This window comes from Fukomys damarensis, unplaced genomic scaffold (assembly GCF_012274545.1).
Source record: "Fukomys damarensis isolate Sample0158 unplaced genomic scaffold, DMR_v1.0_HiC HiC_scaffold_27, whole genome shotgun sequence".
In the NCBI taxonomy this organism is placed as follows: Eukaryota; Metazoa; Chordata; class Mammalia; order Rodentia; family Bathyergidae; genus Fukomys; species Fukomys damarensis.
In genome coordinates this window covers 20,833,964-20,854,549 of record NW_022900939.1, presented here as the reverse complement: position 1 = coordinate 20,854,549, position 20,586 = coordinate 20,833,964, and the positions used below count along the sequence as shown (strand labels likewise).

Sequence of the window (20,586 nt, the reverse complement as noted above, 5' to 3'; positions counted from 1 at the left end):
TTTTTTTTTTTTTTTTTTTTTTTGTACTGGTGTTTGAACTCAGAACCTTGTGCTTGCGAGGCAGGCAGCAGCACCACTGAGCTAAATCCCTGTCCCTAGCAACCCTGCTTTTGACTCCTTGTGGATGACCTCACAACAGTTTCTGTGATCCTCACAGCCTCTGCACCAGGCAGGCCCTCTGTTCTCATGCCAGAGATAACTGATATCCATGGCCCATAGGGAGCACAGGTGCATCCTGTTGGCAGGTCTTCTTTGATGGCAGAGGACAGCAAGCTTTAATTCAGCCTCTGTGTGGCACTTGATAGTGTACAAAGTGATAGTGTACAAAGCTTCATGGTGCCCAGGCTCTGTCAGCTTTGGGCAGCCCTGAACAGGGGCAGAGCTGGTCTTTCTTTGGCTTTGGAAATGGAAGTAGCTTTGGGAGGGCCCCAGGTGGTATGCAGTGAGCCTGTCCCCAATCCCTCCTCAGGCCTGAGCTCCCTTGAGCCTGTTCTGTACCCCACTGTGGGACCATGACCATCCACCAGGTGCAGGAAGGGCAGTGTCCCCTTGCCTGTGGGTGGCAGACTTGGGGTGGTGACTTGGATTTAAACCACCCACTGTGACCTCTGACTGGCTGTAGCCAGTGGCCCCTCAATTTCTGTTTTTTGTGATCCTATTTTTGGGTCCCTCTGAAAGAAGCAAGCTCTTCTGGACCTCACACCAGTGAGCACATTGAAAGCCCAGGAACATTCTAGGCCCTCCCAGCCTGACTTCCTTAGAAACCACAGAACCCTAGCCCTAGCCCTAGGCCTAGCCTGATTCCCAGCTCTGAGTCCTCTTGTTATCTGTGGCTGCCTGACACTCCCTCCATCCAGTGTCCCTCCTGGTGCTACCTTCTCTATACATGACTTTCAGCTCTTCCCTTCAGCACATAACAAATTACAGGGTTATCCCAGCCTTACGTAGCTTGTGGGTGTGCATTTGATGTTTGCTATCATTACATTCCTTCCATCTTCAGTCTTGATAACTATTTTTGTGTGTGTGTGGTACTAGGGATGGAAACCAGGGTCTCATTTGTACTAGCCAAGTGGTTGGTCTACCTCTGAGCCATACCCCCAGCCTAATAATTTATTGTTTGTTTGTTTTGGTAACAGCGATCAAACTCAGGACCTTGTGCTTGTGAGGCAGGTGGTGTAACCACTGAGCTAAATCCCTGGCCCCCCAGTCTGATAAGTTAAAAATAAGTATATATTTATTTTAAAACTAAGACACTTAAGAACAACAGAGACACAAAAGGTAGAGAGCCAAATTCCAACCTGCACCCTGAAAAACAGCTCTGTGTCCATCCATCTTCTTCATGGGTGTGTGGTGGGTGTATGTGCTGGTTCACTTCTATAAGGAGATGGGATACCGTGCCCCCTACTCGGCTGCTGCCCCGTGACTTCCAGATGCTGATGCACAGCCCTCCGGTCTGTTTGCCCCACTCCAGCGCCCTCCACCTTCTTGCTGTTCAGCCAGAAATGTGCAATCAGCCGGATGATCCCTGATGATCAGCACAGCCCAGACCTCATCCTGCCCTTACATGGGCTGAGGAACGTCAAGGCCATCGACTACGACCCGCTGGACAAGTTCATCTACTGGGTGGACGGGCGCCAGAACATCAAGCGAGCCAAGGATGACGGTTCCCAGGCAGGTGCACTCACAAGAAGGGTGGGGGAACCTTCTGGGTGGAGCGCGCCTGGTGACCTCCAGGCCCCACCTCCTTTGCTGCGGGTGGGGCACCCTGAGCAAGGTTGGGGTAAACAGTGGGTCAGGGTTCTGCTTCCTTCGTTGTACAGTGTGATACTGGGCAGGTGAACCCTGGACTGTACCTGTGAACCTTGGGGTCAAGCCCCCCAAGGATTTTTTTCTTTTCCAAGGTGGTTTTGTATTGTGCAGGGGTAGCTCACTAGTCTAGTAGTGGTTACTTCTTTGTTTCATAAGAAACGTATAGTCAGTTCTGCTGTAGTGCACTCCATGTGCTCCTCATCACCAAACTGCAAATCATGTAGCAAACAGCAAGGTTTGTAGGGGAGAAAGGGAGTTGGGCATCACTCTCGGAAACTCTAGCACTGACACGTGAAAAACAGACTGGGAAGGTGATGAACACAGGTGCTCCTTTTGTGCCCACAGTAACGCACACATGGAAACGGTACAGTAGGCCTGGCGGGTAGAGACCTGAAATTGGCTTCTACATATGGGTATTGTCGGGTACAGCTTGTGAGCTGCTCATGAAATGGTGGAAGGAGGATTGTGTGGAGTGGGTCTGGAGAGTTCCTACCCCAGGTGTTTATGGGTGTGGCTCTCAGCATGTGACTGAAGGTGTGTGTGTCATCGGCTCCCTGCCAGGGGAGGGTTTCTACATTTATTTGTGTTTCTCACAAGTGAAATCATGCATAAGAAAATGCAAACTCTGGGTTATGCTCAGATTGTCTCCTGGTGTAATACTACCTTGGGACAAATCTGCATGTTTACAATGAGCTGCTAGCAGACTGACTGCTCTGTGGTGGCATGCGACCTGTCCCAGGAAGGGTGCCCTCACGTTCTCAGACATACCTGGCTACCGGTGCCCATTTTCAGTGACTCTTTCTACAAAATCTGTAGAACCAAAAGATCCCTTTCGGTGTAGGGGTTCATATCATGAGGCTTTATAACAGCCATGCAGAGGAATGCTTGTGCATAGAAATTTTTGGATGATTTCCAGTGTCATCATTGCTTTCTTCTTTTGCACCCTGAGCTGGAAGCTAGGCTTACCCACGCAGGCTGGATCTCCCTTTAGACAAAACACTTCACCTGGCAAGGTATGACTCCTAATAGGAGGCCTGTATCCTGTTGAGGGTAAAGTCCGTGAGTTCAGCTTCACACCCAGCCAGCACTTTTCCTCCTGGGTAGCTGTGATGAGTGGCTCTGTGGAACTGATGAAAATGGTCCCTTTCATCTGGCTGAGTACAGGTGAGGGTCGCTTGAGTACTTTGGAGAGTAGGAAGTGCTAATTAAGGACTGTGCCTTCCCTGCTGAGAAAGCTCCTTGGCGCAAATTGCATTCAAGTGCCCTTAGAGAAGTCCTTTGTGGTGTCCAGGCAGCAGTAGGTGGGTGATAGGCAGGTGATAGTTTTGAAGAGGAAATGGAGAGGGATGATTTCTGGGTCTACTTCATTTGGCATTGCCCTTCCCTTCCTGTGCCTCTTGCTGGCACTGCCTCCTGGGGCTCTGACTTAGATTTTTTGGTTGGTGTCCCTCTACTTCTACATCAAGGTTGATGTTAAATTGTTAGTCCACTTGACTAAGGTTTTGTTTTGCTTTCCATTGATCTTTACTTTTCATTGTGTAAATATGTACAACATAAATGTTATCATTTTGTGGGGTGTGGTGGCACAGGCCTGTAATCCCGGCACTCAGGAGGCCTAGGCAAGAGGATTGCCATGAATTTGAGGCCAGCCTGGGTTACATAGCAAGGTCAAGTCTCAAAAAAATATTTTTCTCTTAACCACATTTAAGTGCACAGTTCAGGGTTAAGCACATTCTCACTGCGGTACAGCTAGCACCACCATCCACCTCCAGAATTTTCTCATTTCTTCTACATGGTACCTCTGTCCCCATTCAACACTGGCTCCTAGTCCCTTCCCCAGCCCCTGGCATGACCATCTTATTTTCTGTCTCTGTGGACCTGATAACTCTGGAGGCCTCACAGAAGTGGAATCCTGCAGAATTGTCTTTCTGTGACTGGCTTATTTCCCTTACCATACTGTCCTCAAGGTCCACACACCATGTAGTGGTGCCGGAGCCTCCTGACTCTCTTTCAGCCGAGTAACAATGTGGTGTATAAATGGACCACATTTTGCCTATCCATTCATCCATTGTAGTCTCACTACTTTGTCCTCTTGTCTCTTGTGACCCCTACTGCTGTGCACATTCTTCCTTGGCTCTCTGACACCAGTGAGGAAAGGGGACATTAACTAGGACATTAATCCTAGTATTGACTAGGATTCCAGGCATTGTTTTTTACATTAAAATCGGAACTGAGAATTTAGAAAAACAGCCAGCTGTGTGAAATTTACTACCTGTGCTTTGTCTGCCAAGGCAGCATGTCACACACCCCTCCACCTTTTTTTGCAGGTGGTCCTTCTGATGATTGCAGTCCTAAAGTCTAGTTTTGCCCTGGGGCCTGATTCTGGCCAAGACTAGCTGGAATTGTGCTGCTCTTCTGGGCATCAGCTCTGCTAGGCTGAGGTCCATAGCTGGAAAGCTCTGTGGCTTTGGGGAAGGAGTATGCCTGCCAGCGCTGGTGCTGGCTTCCCCATGCCAGGAGCTCTGTGGAGATGTGGGTGTTAACTGCAAAGCCCCATAATCCTTTGAAGTGGCACTTCAGGTTCAGATGAAGCAATTTACTTGCCACTGCCCAGGGAGGCTGGGCCAGAGCAGGGGTGTGTGTACCTATGGGGGTGGGTATCCTTTCCATCTGGGCCCAGAAGGCTGGGCCTGGGGAAGGGCTTCTTTTTGGCTCCCTACCCCTCTTGCCACTTGGAGGCTTCCTTCTTGTCACCTGCTGGATGCAGTAGACAAAACCTGAAATGCTCCCTGTGCTTGAAGTGTTACCCTCAGACCCCACCCCCAAGTCTCAGAGGCACCCACAAAGGTGCCTTCCAAGGAAGAGAGCTTTTGTCCATTCCATCAGCTGGAGCAGCCCTGGTGCTCCAAGCCTCCTTTGCCCCAGGCCAGGTCACCGAGAACCTGAATATGGGTGGCTTTTAAGGAGACCAGATGTACCAGGTTTCTGGTAAGGGGCAGGTAGAGGTGATTCCACCTCTCCCCTCCTCCTGCATCAGGTCGGCAGGGCCCCTTTTGAAGGATTCTCAGTCAGGGACTCTAGGAGCCAAGGCTGGTCCCTGATCTGCAGTGATGGCACAGGCTCAGACCACGTTCTTGGGAGTCTCTCCGGGTGCACACCCTGAGAATTGTGGAGAGGGACAGAGACATCAGGAGTTGATGTGAGAGACATGGCTGGCCCTTCCCTTGCAGGAGGAGCTGTGTCCCATCCTCCCTGCTTCACACTTTACTTGCCCTATGCCTTAACCTGCCCAGCATGCTCACCTGGCCTGGCACCCTTGGCTTCTTTCCCCCTGGGGAAGGGGATCATGAGGGTTGGTTCTCTGGTCTCCACACCTACTGTCCTGCTCTCTAAATTAGAAGAAATACAAGATTTGAAAGTTTTAGGCCTAAGGCACAAGCTGTAGAAAATGGAAAAGAAGAGCAAAGTGCCTTGAGAGAGCCCACAGTCCTGGGCCTTTTCTGCTAACAGATGATGACAATCTGGTAATGGTCTGAGGATGCACAGCTGGAACCTCTGGCCTGTTCACTCTTGGAAGCTGGAGTCCACGGTCAGGCCGAGACCGCTGCAGACAGCTTCCACATTGAGCTTTGCACTCTGTGGTGTGCATATAGTGAAGAGTTGATCTGAGAGGAAATATCCCCAAACCGGATCTGAAGTTCTGACTTTCAGACTAAACTCAGAACCGTATTCTCCCTCCAACTGTGCTCAGAGTCTCGCAGGTCTGAATTTCGGTCTCTTTGTCTCACAGGCCTTTGTTCTGACCTCTGCGGGCCAAAGTCCAGACAGGCAGCCACACGACCTCAGCATCGACATCTACAGCCGGACATTGTTCTGGACATGTGAGGCCACCAACACCATCAATGTCCACCGGCTAGATGGGGACGCCATGGGTGTGGTGCTCCGAGGGGACCGAGACAAACCAAGAGCCATCACGGTCAATGCCGAGCGAGGGTAGGAGGCTGCCACAGTGGGTGGATGGACCCTGTGGGGAGTGAGGCTGCTGCACCATGCCAAGCATACAGCCCTTCTGGGAACGCTAGCTTTACAGACCCTTGGAGGGGCTTCTCCTCTAGTGTTCTGATCAGCAGCTCTGTAGGAGCCCAGCTTCAGCAGTCTGAGTAGAAACTGAGGTACATGGTCAGCCACAGCTACAGCTGGCAGCAGGAACACCCAGGGCAGGCTTAGCAAAAGTAGGTGCAGGATGGGAGGGAGGTAGTCTTGCTAAGGGACAGAGGGAAGAGGAAGATTAAAAAGACCGTGTCACAAAGGTGTAAGCTCTAATGGGTCTTGCACAAATCTGTCCCAGATGGAGGCTGGTCCCTTACACATGTCCCACCATGTGCTCCTACAGTTGCTTCCTTCCTGGAAGGCTCTTTTGGTCCCCAGAACCTCTGGTAGATGAGAGGGCACTGAGGATGTCATAGAGGGCTTAGAGATTCCTAATGGGGATAACCAGGGCAAATGGAGATCTATATAGTTACATACAGTGCAGCTCAGAAACAAAACTGAGCATGAAAACTTTTGGGACAGGAGCACCTGTGGGCTGACATACAGGACTGTTAGACTTATTGAGGCACCGCATGGTAGAGCTCACACCCAAGGTGGCTGGAGCAAGCACCAGTCTGGGCAGGGACACCTGAGTTCAAGTGGACTCAAGAGGACCTCAGGTGGGTAGCACAGCCCCTCAGAGCCAGTGTTACTTTGTCTTTAACGGTGCAGAAGGAAGTACTGCCAGGCCCAGCAGGACATAGAGGGTATGAGTGGAAGCCCTGTTAGAACTTGAGCAAACTGAGCTGGCCTTGGGGAGGCAGGGACTGTTCAGCAGTTGTGCTGGGCATGGATTATTATTCTCTGGCTGCTGTAAGAAACCAGAATGGCTAAGTGTGGTGGCACATGCCTGTAATCCCACCACTCAGGAGGCTGAGGCAGGAGGATCGCTGTGAGTTTGAGACCAGCCTGGGCTACATAGTGAGTTGCAGGTCAGTCTCAACTACATCGTGAGACCCTGTCTCAAAAGAAAAAACAAAAAAAAAAAAGAAACCAGAAGGTTCCAGGGGGGCTTAGAACAACAAACATTTATTCTCTCATAGTTTTAGAGGCCGAAAGCAGGGTCCCACTCCCTCTGAAGCATCAGGGAACAATCTTCCAGCTTCGGTGGCTCCGGCGTTCTTTGATTGTGTCACTTCACTTTAGTCTCTGCCTTTGGCTGCACATTGTCCTCTGTGTTTCTGTGTGGCTTCCCTGTCTTTTTCAGGATGCTTATTAGATTTAGGGCTCACCCTAGCCAAATACGGTCTTATCTTGATCCTTAGTTACAATTGCAAAGATGCTGTTTCCTGTGATGCACATGAATTTTGGGGGTACCCTGATCCCCCAGTATAGGGCTGACTTGTAATCCTCTGGGACCACCCCTGGGCTGTTTGCCCAGATGCCTGCAGGGTCAGGGCCTGGACTGGCACTTCTGTGCCCTTGGTGCTGGCTGAGGATGTGCAGCAGGGTGATGTAGGAGCTCCCTGTGCCTGTCTGTCACCTGCTGCCCTCTGTTCGTTGTCTCTTGTAGGTACCTGTACTTTACTAACATGCAGGACCGTGCAGCTAAGATCGAGCGGGCAGCCCTGGATGGCACGGAGCGCGAGGTCCTCTTCACCACAGGCCTTATCCGCCCCGTGGCCCTCGTGGTGGACAACGCTCTGGGAAAGCTCTTTTGGGTGGATGCAGACCTGAAGCGCATTGAGAGCTGCGACCTGTCAGGTTTGTGCTGTGGGGCCTTCCTGGTTGTTGAGTTCCTCAGAAGGAGTAGCCATCCTGTGAATCCAGTCTGCCTTATTACTCATGATAGCAAACGCTGCCTTGTCCTGGACCTACCATGAGCCTGGCACTGTACTGAAGGCCTTCTGTATCATGTATAACCCTAACCCTGTGAGTTCTTGAGCCCCAGGGCTGGAGCAAGTTGATACTTGGAGGGGGCTGAGGTCCAAACCGTGTTTCTTCTAAAAAGGGGAGCTGGGGAGGGGGCACCACGCTTGCAGAGGCCAGTGGCCAGGATCCAGTTTAGGGGCCCTGACCTCCAAGGCCAATCCTGAGGGAGCAGCGTGGCTCCAGGAGTTCTGGCCCAGCTTCTACCCCTGGCCAGGGCATGGACCCCTCCCTCCAGACTCCCTTTGTCTTGAGCCAAGCTTGGACCCAGCTCCCAAGGCCGCTGCCACTTAGGGCCCCTTGTCCTGCCTGCAGGGGCCAACCGCCTGACCCTGGAGGACGCAAACATCGTGCAGCCCGTGGGCCTGACAGTGCTTGGCCGGCATCTCTACTGGATAGACCGCCAACAGCAGATGATTGAGCGTGTGGAGAAGACCACGGGGGACAAGCGGACTCGCATTCAGGGCCGTGTTGCCCACCTCACAGGCATCCACGCTGTGGAGGAAGTCAACCTGGAGGAGTTCTGTACGTCAGGGTGGCAGCAGGATGGACAGGGGCCCCACAGGGAGGGTGGCATCTGCTCAGATGCTCAGTGGCCTCTGAAGCACCCTTTGGTGACAGAGCCTGCATGACCCCAAGGAGGATCTCAGCTAGACACTGAATATTGCTCCTGGGGCTCAGTGCTGAAGGCCAGCAACTATCCACTTGTCCCAAGCATCTGAGATCATGTACATTTACTGCAAAAAAAAATGACCTAGTGTTTCAAACAGACACACTCAATCTCAGTTCCACTGATCAGAAGTCTGGGCACAGCATGGCTCCATGGGGTCCTCCGCCTGAGGTCTCACAGGGACAGAATCAAAGTGTCAGATGGGCTGGACTCATAGTGGAGGGTTCTAAAGGAGAATCCATTTCTACACATCCACAGTGTCAGTGCTTGTAGGACTGGCCCTATTTTCTTTCTGGTGGTTTACTGGGTGTACTGAACACACTTGGATGCCACCTCCCTGTCTTCTCCTGTGGCCTGTCATGTTAGCTCTCTGTCACTATAACAAATATCTGTGATAATGTAAAAAAGAGAAAAGCTTTATTTTAGTTTGTAATAGCGGAGGATGTAGCTCAGTGACACTACACCTACCTGGCAAGTGCAAGGTCCTGAGTTTGTTTCCTGGTACCGCAAAAAAAAATTTTTTTAATTTTAGTTTGTGGTTTGAGAGGTTTGGCCCCATTGCTTTGGGGTCTGTGGTGAACCCTATATCTGGAGGGAGCACAGGCAAAACAGAGCAAAACTGCCAAGAATCAAAAGAGAGAGGAAGAGGAGGAGGAGGCTGGGGTTCTACTCTCACTTCATGAGTGCACCACCAATAACCTCAGGACCTCCTAGTAGGCTCCAGCTCTTAAAACTGCTACCGCTCTAGTTGTGCGGTGTCCATGGACACATGAACCCTTGGGGACCACTTAACCAAACTACTCCCTCTGCCCACTCCCTGCCATCAGCAAGGGAGACTTCCTATCAGTCCCTGTCACTCCCTCCTGCCCCCTGGGAAGCTGCTTTGCTTGCAGAGGGCTTTGTGATCAGATTTGCCCACATTTAGATTAGTTTTCCCTTCCAAAAACTCAGTCCGTCCTGGGATTTAGTTCAGTGGTTCCACTGCCTGCCTCGCAAGCTGAAGGTCCAGAGTTCAATCCCTGGTACCAAAAAACAAAACAAAACAAAAAACTCAGAGTGAGCTGATTGGTAACCTTAATCACACCCACAGACGTCATAAAACCATGGGCCTGATGGGCATCACATCCACAGTGCTGGGAATTAGTGGGGGACATTTCAGGATCCTGCCTACCACTGCCTCACTTTGACCACAGGCTTGGGAGAGTGAGTGATCCCACCTAGGGCTTCTTTTTTTTTTGGTACCTGGGATTAAACTCGAGACCTTGTGCTTGCAAGGCATACGGCAGAACCACTGAGCTAAATCCCCGGCCCTAGCTTGGGCTTCTTGATTCTCCCTTGTTCTTGTTACTTAACTCTGTGTGTGCATAGGTGTGTATACATGTAGGGCTCAGTGTCTACCTGTCTCAATCTTCTTACCTTTTCACCAGTGCATATGGTTTCCCACCTGGCTACTTGGTAGTGGGGACACAGTGGGGACATAGCAGTGAGCCAGCTGTGTTGTTCACAGTCTGGCCACGTGACAGACATGACACATCCCTAGTGACAAGGGCAGCGCCATCCTTTGCATCTGTCTCTTACTGTTGCTCATCCTTCTCAGACCTGATGGCTTCTGGCCTCTGAATCCAGCTGAAATCCTTTCACTGCTCTCCATCTGGTTCCAGAGCTATCATTGCAGCCTCCCTCCTGGCCTCACCGCTCCCTCAGTTGTCCCCTCAGTTCTAAAGTCCACACAGCTGGTAGAATGGTCTTGTCCAAGATGCACCCCTCTTCTGAGCGTACAGCTACTGCTGTCTCCACCCTGCTTGCTTTAAACTCACCACATGCCCCAGAATCAAGGCTACCTGATCACGCTGCTGCCTTCTAGGCCTTGGGTGCTTCCCAGTGTCTGATCTCAGCCCCTCGATGCTGCTACTCTGTAGAGTCCCTCTCCTTTTTTTCCCCCTCTCCTCCACCAGAGCACCTCTTGCTAATTCTTTTACCTCACAGGCTCAGGTGTCAGCTCTTACCCATGCTCCCCCTCACCAGCACCATGGTTTGACTCTTTTCCCTCAGATAGTTGAGGTGGCCATAGATATGGGTAGCACATCCGTGTTGTACTGGCCCTTACACCACATTTGACAAAGTCATGGATTCCTGGGTGCCATGGCCCTTCAGAATTAATGGATGTGCTCAGAACAGTGAATGTTGAGCCCACACATGTTTAAGCCCATTGCCTGCTGGTTTCAACTGGGGGACAGGAAACCTAGGAGACCTTGAGTGAGTAATGACCAGGCTGAGCACTGGGCTGTCCCTGTGGTACTCATGTGAGATGTCCTGGGTGACAGGAGATTTGCCTTGTTTTGGGCAAGACCAGGAAATGTGTTCTTAGATGAGTTCTTCTGTGTTGTCTTGGGATGTGTGTCCCCAGGCTACTTCCCCATGAGATCCCACAGCTGAGCTCTGAGCCATGACTGAACCCACTGCAGCCCACAGACCAAATCCAGTCAGTTGCCTGGTTTTGTAAATAAAATCATATCGGCACACAGCACTGTCCATCCACATATGCCACCCGTGGCTTCTCTAAACCCTAACACCTGTTTTGTTGTTGTTTTTTTTGTGGGTTTTTTGGTACCGGGGATCAAACTCAGGACTTTGTACTTGTGAGGCAGGCAGTGGCACCACTGAGCTAAATCCCCGGCCCTAACACCTGTTGTTTTTAAGAACACCTATTGCTTGAGGGTGTGTCTGAGTCACTCTTCTTGTCCCTGGGATAAAATACTGTACCCGATACCCACAATTTAAAGGAAGAGATATTTATTTTTGCTCACATTTCAGTTAATGGTCAACAGACTCCTGAGAATAAACAGCATGGCAGAGGAGAAGCTGCTTACCTCATGGCAGGCAGGAAGCTGAGCAAATGGAGGGAGGAGCCAGGAAGGGAGTGATACCCTTCTGGTCATCTTCCAGTCACATCCCCTATTCCAAACAGACTTCACCTCCTAACAAGTCAGCTGTTACCCCATGATCCAGTCACCTTCCAAAGCCCCACCTGTGAGACACTTGTGGGACATCTAGATATAAACCGTAATGGGTGGGATATTGTGATATTTTTGGGGGGTGGGGGGCATTAGGAAGGGAAAAGAGAGTTTCTTGTTGATTCTTCTCTTGTTGGGGTGGTCACCTAGCCTCTCCGCTGCTGCTTCTCTTTGTGTAGTTCAGTTATTGGATTCATCCAGTTCATTGTGTAGACGTGTGAGTTCCCTGGGGTCCTGGTGCCTTTGTTATTTTAGTGTGTGCTGTAACAGGTCTCACAAATTGAGTGACTTAAGTACCCAGTCAGCATTCGTTCCGGAATTCTGCAAGCCAGAATTTGAAGATTACGGTGTTAGCAGGACCACACTCCCACAGGAAATTCTCAGGGAAGATCGTGCCATCCCTTGCAGTGCTGGTAGCTGCAGGCATCCTCTGGTCTTTGGCCTCCACCTCAGTCTTCCTGTGGCCATCTCTTCTATCTCCTTAACTCTTCTGTCACCTCTTTTTTCCCCCCTAATTCTAGGCCCTGAACCCAGGGCCTTCAAGCTGAGCTAATTCCTAGCCCTTTCTATTGTATTTTATTACTAATTTGAGGCAGTCTCACTAAGTTACTAAGTTGCCCATACTGAGTTCAAACTTAGAGTCCTCATGCTTCACCTTCCAGAGCGCTGCTGTTACAGCTGTGCACCACCAAGTCACCTCTTCTGGGAACCCTTGTCATTGGATTTAGGACCCATCCAGGTAGAATGACCTCATCTGGAGAGCCCTTTCCTCAGTTTCCTCTCAAAGACCACTTTCCAAATGAGACCATATTCCCAGACTCTGGAGGTTAGCACGTGGGCAAATCTTTCGTGGGGCACCATTCAACCCACTTGAATGGTTTGAGAGAGTTCAACAAAGGGGCATTATGGAGTGATGGTTTGGGTAGTGCTGTAGGGACTGTTGTAGATGAGCAGGCTGGTGACATTGGTCAAGATCTGTAACTACTTCCTGAATCCATTTTTATGTCAATTTCTACATCAGTAGAAATCAACTCTGCAGGCTGCTGAGATGATCATGTGGGAGGATCTCTTGGAGGAGAATGGCCCTTATCCCTTCTACCTTCACGCCATAGTCCTCACACGCCTACCTCTCATTGTGTTCCTGCAGTGGCCCACCCATGTGCCCGAGACAACGGCGGCTGCTCCCACATCTGCATTGCCAAGGGTGACGGGACACCACGGTGCTCTTGCCCAGTCCACCTCGTGCTCCTGCAGAACCTGCTAACCTGTGGCGGTAGGTGTGATGTTAGCGCTTTCTGTTGGGCCTCTGGACAGGGACCTGATTCTATACACCAGGTTGCTGCCCTGCGTCGTTTTAAAATTGTAGTCCCTGTGGTCATCCAATCTCCACTGTCTATCTTCTCTTCATTTTTGTATTCAGCTCTAAAACTCAAATATACATAGGCATACACAAGTGTATATGCATTTAGTGCTCTAAATTTCCCTCTAAGCACTGCTTTTTCTACATCCTCCAAATTTAGATAATTTCTGTTTTTGTTTTCATATAGTTCAGATATTTTAAAAATTTCTTCTGAGACAATTTCTTTGTTCCTGAGTTATTTGGAGGTGTGTTGCTTAATCTCCAAGTAGTTGGGGATGTTCCAGTCATTCTTTTGTTTCTGATTTCTAGTTTAATTTCTCCTTGGGAAGAGCTTACTTTGTACGATTTATGTTCTTTGACGTTTACTTAGGTGCCCACCTTGGTGAATGTTCCTGGGTGCACTTGAAGAAAGTATGGCTTCTGCTATTGTTGGGTGGAGTGTTCTGAAAACCTTATTAGATCCAGGTGAACGATAGTACTGAGCAGTCATCTATATCTTTCCTGAGTTCTCCCACTTGAGTTACCAATTGCTGACAGGCATGTTAAAGTCTAACTTATTTTTGGTATTGGGGATTGAACTTGGGTCCTTGTGCTTGGGAGGCAGGTGGTGGAACCACTGAGCTAAATCCCCAGCCATGAAGTCTAACTCTTAAGATCTTTTTCCTTCCTCCTACCTTTTACACCCTTCTTTCCCTGAGGTACATGGTGATGTGGTAGGTAGTCAAGACAATGAACTTTAAGGTCAACTTTGGGTTCAAATCCCATTTCTGGGACTTCCCAGCTAAACACACCCAGGCGGATCACTTGCCCTCTCTGAGTCTTCACTTTCTCCTCTGAAACTAAAGACTTAACCTGGCACGTCGTTGTAAGTAACAGTAGTCTGTGTGGCCCTTGACGTGTGGCATGTAGGAATGCCAGGTGCTATGTGATAGGGATTGCTGTAGTAATAAAAGTGACAGTCTTCAGCTTCATCATGGTGAAGCCTGACCCCTAGGTGGCCCTGGTTGTGCCATTTCTGTGCTGTCCTGTTTTCTTTGATGTGGAGAACTTGAATGTATCATGACTGCTTGGAGTCCTGTTCTTTCTTTACTCGGATTTCAGGCATGTGGAGGACTATTGTTCAGCATAAAAGTAACACTCAGACTCTCCCCACCTTCCCTTCCCCCAGACCAGTCTCAGCTAGTGAGCTCCTGGAGATCAGGCTTCACCCCTTGCCCAGCCCCACTCGAAACTCATGGGACTCCAGCTCAGAATGGAGATAACTACTCTTTCAGCAGCTCATTCTTCTCTGGGAGAGACTGGCTACTGCCCATGTGCTCAGGGATGGGGCCATACACAGGGCCTGGCCTTCTGGAGATTTCTCCCACCCTGCCTCATACCTCAGACCTCAGAAGAGCTTGGTGCAGAGCAGAGGGGACACTCTCTGAGCTCCTGGGCAGCTCTTCCCCAAGGGCCAGCCTAGAGTTCACATGCATTCGTGGCCTGAGCACATCAGTCTGCATAGTTTCTGCAGATGCCTGGCTTCCTACAGCAGCCACAGAGTATAGAGTGCGCCATGCTGACCCAGCCCTGGGCCCTGTTTTGGGGGCCCCTCTTGCACCAAGACTCGAGGTGTCTCCTTGCAGCCCTGTTGTACATTTACGGTGCACTTTTCAACCTTCTGTGGCCACTTCTCTGGGAAGATCACGGGAGGATTTGCCACAGTTCTCACTTGCGAACCCTGGAAAGTGACAGGAGCCAGCTCAGCAAGGTGTGGCTCATGTTGCATCAGTGTTCTGGTAGCACTGCTTTGAGCCTCTGCTGGTTGAGCCTCTCCCTGGCCGGGTGACTTTGACTCCCCACCTCCAGTTACTCCTCACGTGGCACCTGCAGCCTGCGGTGGCTTCTTAAGTTTGAGAGATAAGGAAATGGAGATCCTGGGTACTCAGGACTGTCCTGCCCTGTTCTGCCCCTACCCTTCATCCACAGATGCCTGGACTGCGGGTCCCCGAGAGGACAGAGCCTTTTCTTTCTGGTCCATGTCTGTGGAAGCAGCAGCGTGCCCAGATTTCTGCTGATCCTGGCAGATTCTACCTTGGCTGAGTCCAGTGGGGGCAGCCAGGCTTCTGTTTCCTAAGGGCTCTCGTCGTTGTTCAGGTCCTTACTCTACTGTTTATCCCTGGATGAACTCGGCAGTTAAGGATCAGCATGTGGGTGCCAGATGTGCAGAACTTACATGTATCATGGCTGCTTGAAGTCCTGTTCTTCCTTTGCTCAGATTTCAGGCACGTGGAGGACTGTTGTTCAGCATTAAAGTAGCACTCAGGCTCTCCCTGCCTTCCCTTCTCCCAGACCACTCTCAGCTCGTTTTGTGTTATTTTCCATACAGAGGTGGGGGAATCTTGGGAAATGGGGGAAAGCTGAAGCTGAGCCCTGGCTTCTCTCTGCTGGTGCCCTAGTACTGTGCTTTGTCTGTGCCCCTGTCACTGCACATTTACTGTGTGCCTAGCCCTAACTTGCACTTGGCCTGAGCTGCTGTTTTAATTTAGGGTTGTTAAGCTGGAGAGCATCCCCCAACACTTAGGTGAGACATAAGATGGAAATAAAGGCTAGGGGTACAGCTCAGTGGTACAGTGCATTCCTCGTGTGCACACGGCTCTGGGTTCCATCCCAGCACCACAAAAAGAGAGGAAAGGAGGGTGGGTGGGAGGGAGAAAGGAAGGTTTAAATGCTTACACACCCTGAAGGAGTGCCCCTACCACCGAGAGAGAGAGAGAGAGAGAGAGAGAGACAGGTGACCCGTGGGCCAGTGGCTTTCTTGGGTTTCCCTTGGCAAGTCTGATTGGTGCATGTAGAGCAAAAAGGCATGGGTCCCAGGAGGTCACACTGAGGGAGAGATGGTCACAGTGGCCTCTCTGCACAGTCATGCAGGATGTAGGGTCAGTAGGGTCAGCCAAACAGGCTGCATGTAACTGTCCCAGAGGGAGATGGTCACAGTGGGCAGTTCTATAGGGCAAATATCTGGGTTGTTGATAGTGACAAATGGAGTCAGAGCCCACTTGGAGCCCGATCATACCCCACTCCTGGTGTGACAAAGTTCAGCCCCTATTCAAATGGACACAGAGGCAACGTAAAACGATAAGTATTTACTCTGTTGGTGAGTCTGAGGGTGTGAGCAACTTCTGTGATCACCAGGAGGAAGTGCCCTTGGCCCTCCTCCACTACCACCCTCAGTGACCTCTGGCAGGATGTGCTTGTGCTACTCCCCCTGAGAGTATTCTAGCCTCTTTTCTCTGCCTGTCCTTAGCCACTCCTCAGCAGGGTACCCAGGCTGTTGTGACCGAGTCCTCTGTCAACACCCACCAGGCTCTGGATGTGATGGCCATGGGAGAGTCCTGACCACCTTTCCTGGTGTGGGTGCTGACCACCTACTCTGTCTCTATACCTCCTGCTGTGTGGTAGCACTCAGGTGTACCCAGGCTGGCATGCTGATATATGCTGGATCCATAGCCTGGCCTGCACCTGGGCCCTCAGGGTGTCTGTGGGGAGACCAAGACTGAGGAGTGACTGGCCCAGCTCCTCAGCAGTCAGGGCTGGTTTTTCTACCTGTTATCTGCCATGTCGGATGTAGTGGCTGCTGAAATCACAGGTTTCCATTAGGCATCTTGCCCAGAGTATCTTGCAGCACATATCTCACTCCTGCTGTGGCTCTGCTGGACAGTGCAGGAGACACCATGCTGGAGGCTGACTGGGTACACAGCCTGGCATCTCAGACTGTGGAGCTGGTGCCAACTGGAGCCTGCCTTTTGCTTTGCAGCCCTGACACACCTAGCCAGGTTTGATGAGCAGGACTGTGTGACCGTATTCTCTGTCCTGCCCTCAGAGCCTCCTACCTGCTCGCCTGACCAGTTTGCCTGTGCCACTGGGGAAATCGACTGCATCCCTGGGGCCTGGCGCTGTGACGGATTCCCTGAGTGCGACGACCAGAGTGATGAGGAGGGCTGCCCTGTGTGCTCCGCTGCCCAGTTCCCCTGTGCGCGTGGCCAGTGCGTGGACCTGCGTCTGCGGTGCGACGGCGAGGCTGACTGCCAGGACCGCTCTGATGAGGCTGACTGTGATGGTGAGCCCCCGCCTTGGCTGCCTGCCATCTTCCTCAGTGGTGGTCACACTCAGGCTGTGCCAAGGCCACTTGGACTGGGAGTTGGGGGCTCTATCCAGACTCCCATGAATAGGAGCTCTACCTGGAGCTTCACATGGAGGAAGACCATCAGGTCCTCCACAGCCTGGGAGGAAACACAGTTAGCATTAGGTTCAACAGGGACCCGCTGCAGTCTGACCCCATCTCTTCACTGGCCAGCTGACATGAAGGCAGATATGTCTCACCTTCTTGCTTTCAATCAAGTATTTTGCAGAAACCCAAGCTAAATCCTGTAGTTGGTTGCACATTTCCATGACTCACACCCTAGTGTACCCCCGTCCTAAGCAGCAGCGCTGTGTACCACTGAGCAGTCTGTGGAATAACGCTTACTACCTGGGCCCAGTCTCCCCAGCAGGGTCTTCTTGTAGATCTTGACAGTGAAACATACTGTTGCTCTGAATTTCCCTTTAATAGAGAACATGCTTGGTTGGCTGCCTACCGCATGTTAGCACCATGATCCCAGACCTGCCATGGAACTGTGGTCACTCTTGCTGCCTCTCTGAAAACCACCAGGTCCTTTTCTCACATGCCTCTCTCCTCCTTCGTGATGCGCAGATGTGTTATAGATGAGGGCTGGGGGTAATCCATAAAGCCACAACAAATCTCTGCAGCTCACTGACCCTCTGAGAATTTGGTAGAGGCTGTGGACCACAGGCCAGATGTAGCCTGCTGCTTATTTCTGTGAATAAAGTTTCAAAGGCATCAGCCAAGCCTATGTTCATTTACATATTGGCTGCTCTCATGCTAAATCAGGAGAGCTGAATCGCTGGTGACAGAGCCCAGAAATTCACTACCAAGTCCTTTAAGGGAGGGTCTGCCCAGGAGACCTGGCCTGGCAGCAGCGATTGACCATGAGCTCTTCTTGGAAGCCATCTCTTACTGCCCTTCCCGTGCTCTTCCTGGTGTGGGATGTGGTGCCGATGACAAACCTCCTACAAGCTCAGGCTCAATGCTGCTCCCCAGCCTCCTCCCCACTCTGCCACCAGCAAGTCATCCCTTTCATCTAGGGGACAGGGCCCTTGTCTGCCATTCCCAGGGTAGGCACCTGGGGCAGGATGGGTGGGGAGTCAGATAGAGGCTCATTGAGCTGGGCGATGCTTGAACCCCAGCAGGTGCCTTCCTGGAAGTGCCGTGGATATGGCTGGCCAGCATCTGGGGACATTGGAAGAGGCTGCTGTTGGTGCCCATCCTGCTCACTCTCCTTCTCCCATAAGCGGGGCCAGGCTGCACAGTTCCCTGCGAGGGCTGCTTCTGCCTTCTAGAGCTCTGTTGTGCACCCCACCCTGTGCACTAGGGAGGTGATGCCTTTCCTAGGGGTGTCTCAGGACCCCACGTTACCACCTCCCCAGTACCCTGGGAGGACCTTGGGGCAGAGGCTGTCATCCTTGCTCTGTGCAGGCCTGACCCAGGGTAATGTCCAGCAGATGCCTCTTGGGGGGCAGGCGGGCCTTTGAGGTCTCCTCCTTGCCTGTCCCTACTTGGGACAGGGTTGTCAGGGTGGGTTTTCCATGACCACTTCTGGGCCTGTCCTAGAAAGGGGTCTGTCTGTTGGCTGTTTGTGGCTGGGTCTTGGGGGACAGGACCAGAGGTGCTGGTGGCCCTCTGGCCTCTCTGAACTCACGGCTCCTCCTTGCAGCTGTTTGCCTGCCCAACCAGTTCCGGTGTGCCAGTGGCCAGTGTGTCCTCATCAAGCAGCAGTGTGACTCCTTCCCTGACTGTGTGGACGGCTCTGATGAGCTCATGTGTGGTGAGCTGGCTTCTAGCAGGGATGGGGTCGCCCACACACACAGTGTGGAGTCTTAAGGGGAGGTGTATGTTCTGGGCAGGCCTGAACTGTTGGGCGCACTTGGCCTTGGGGAGGCAGTAGCCAGAAGGGGGCTGAACTGAGAGGACAGAAGGCCTGCAGGGACAGAGGCACAGTGGCTGGGCCCACTGTGGCATCTGCCTAGGCGTGAACCTACTGTGTAGAAGGCTGCCCATCGGCCATGCTTCTGCCACAGGGATTTTACTTTGTAGCATCTGTCCTGGGGCAGGTTGCAGCCTACAGTCTGAGGAGGAGCAATGTGCGCGTGTTCACACATACACAGCACACATGTCACATACATTTCTGTCACATACATCCCCTGAATGGCGTGATGCGTGCCATGAAGGGTACAGGGATTAGAAGGCGAGTGTCCAGGACAGTCAGGGAAGGATTCCTGGAGGCCATCGCTCTTGAAAGTCTGATTCGGACAGGATTGGAGCTGGAGTTCTAGGCAGGAAGTAGGGTGTATGGACATAAGTGGGAACATGGTTACTCATCTGCTTCAGGGGACTGGGCTGAGAGCTTTGAAGCAAAAGCGGGAGGGAAGCAGGGGGTAGGGCAGAGATTTCCATGAAGTTCAGTGGGAGTACTTCACTCCAGCCTAGGGCAGACACCTCAGGCGCCATCTCGTGATCATGGCCTGGGCCAGATAGCAGAGCCAGGGGCTACCAGGGTCCCCCTCCACTTGGCAGCTTTCCAGTCTGGGGCTTGGGCGAGAATCTGTGTCAGGGCCTCTAGAGTGACTGTCAGCCGATGCTTGTCCCAGAGCCAGTAGTCCTCCCCGCATTACTCTGGGCTAGAGTTGCTGGGAAGGATGTAGCTGATGTCCTCAAGGTCACTGGGGCAGCTGATGGGACGGTGAACGCGCATTTTCCAGTTGATCCTGGGGGTCTGCACATGCCTTCTCTGCTCTGGAGGCCTCACTGCTGAACAGCTGAGAACCCACCCAGCAGATCCCTGCCCTACACCTGCAGCCTGGTGGCAGCTCTGCATACCGCACTCCAGGGGCCTCCTGGCCGACCTTCTGTCACACACCTGACACCCAGGGTACCTGAGGCGTTCATTTCTGGCCGCCACTGAGGGCCGCTGACAGAAGGTGTATGAGTGTCCTCAAGAACCTTCAGGTGGGAGGGCAGGACAGTCAGGCAGAGGAGGGGAGGTAAGCACTGTAGCAGGCCAAGGAGCTGCAGGCAAAGGTGAGTGTTGTCCCCAGGCCTACCCTCCTTTCTCACACCTCTGCCTATGGGTGCTAGGGCACAGCCAGCCCCTGTAGGGTGACCCACGGGAGGGCCCGTCCCTTGGGAGTGATGTTGACCATCTCCTCCCCTCGTCCTGTGGCAGAAATTACCAAGCCGCCCTCTGATGAGACCCCAGCCCACAGCAGCGCCATCGGACCTGTCATTGGCATCATCCTCACGCTCTTCATCATGGGCGGGCTCTATTTCGTGTGCCAGCGTGTGGTGTGCCAGCGTTATGCAGGGGCCAATGGGCCCTTCCCGCATGAGTATGTCAGCGGGACCCCCCATGTGCCCCTCAATTTCATAGCCCCGGGTGGCTCGCAGCATGGTTCTTTCCCAGGTAAGGAGCCCGAGGTGTGCACAGGCTTGGGCAGAGGTGGGTGACTTGTCCGGGCAGGATGTGGGGAGGGATGCGGCTCTTGCACTCCTCTTTGGGTGTGTGACAGACGTTGCTAGTCTAGCACTGCACTCGGGCTTTCCTGCAAGCCCACGCTTGGCATCAGCACCCTTCTCCACACAGAGCCCTGCATGCTACAGCCCGTCCTTTGGCATTGGA

The 20,586-nt window shown here is 52.1% G+C and overlaps 1 protein-coding gene across 3 annotated transcripts in view; it reads left to right on the top strand.

Moving 5' to 3' along the window:
* Window positions 1-20,586, top strand: part of Lrp5 (LDL receptor related protein 5) — a 79,025-nt gene that overhangs the window by 51,169 nt on the left and 7,270 nt on the right. For 2 of the 3 annotated variants that reach the window (XM_010635761.3, XM_010635760.2), the window contains 8 exons: window positions 1,472-1,671; window positions 5,600-5,802; window positions 7,412-7,602; window positions 8,083-8,292; window positions 12,599-12,724; window positions 16,674-16,910; window positions 18,625-18,735; window positions 20,134-20,370. In XM_010635761.3, coding sequence (XP_010634063.2) covers window positions 1,472-1,671; window positions 5,600-5,802; window positions 7,412-7,602; window positions 8,083-8,292; window positions 12,599-12,724; window positions 16,674-16,910; window positions 18,625-18,735; window positions 20,134-20,370 — 1,515 coding nt within the window. Of the gene's footprint in view, window positions 1-1,471; window positions 1,672-5,599; window positions 5,803-7,411; window positions 7,603-8,082; window positions 8,293-12,598; window positions 12,725-16,673; window positions 16,911-18,624; window positions 18,736-19,669; window positions 20,100-20,133; window positions 20,371-20,586 lie in introns of those variants that run through there. The other variant, XM_010635762.3, reaches the window with a different exon arrangement.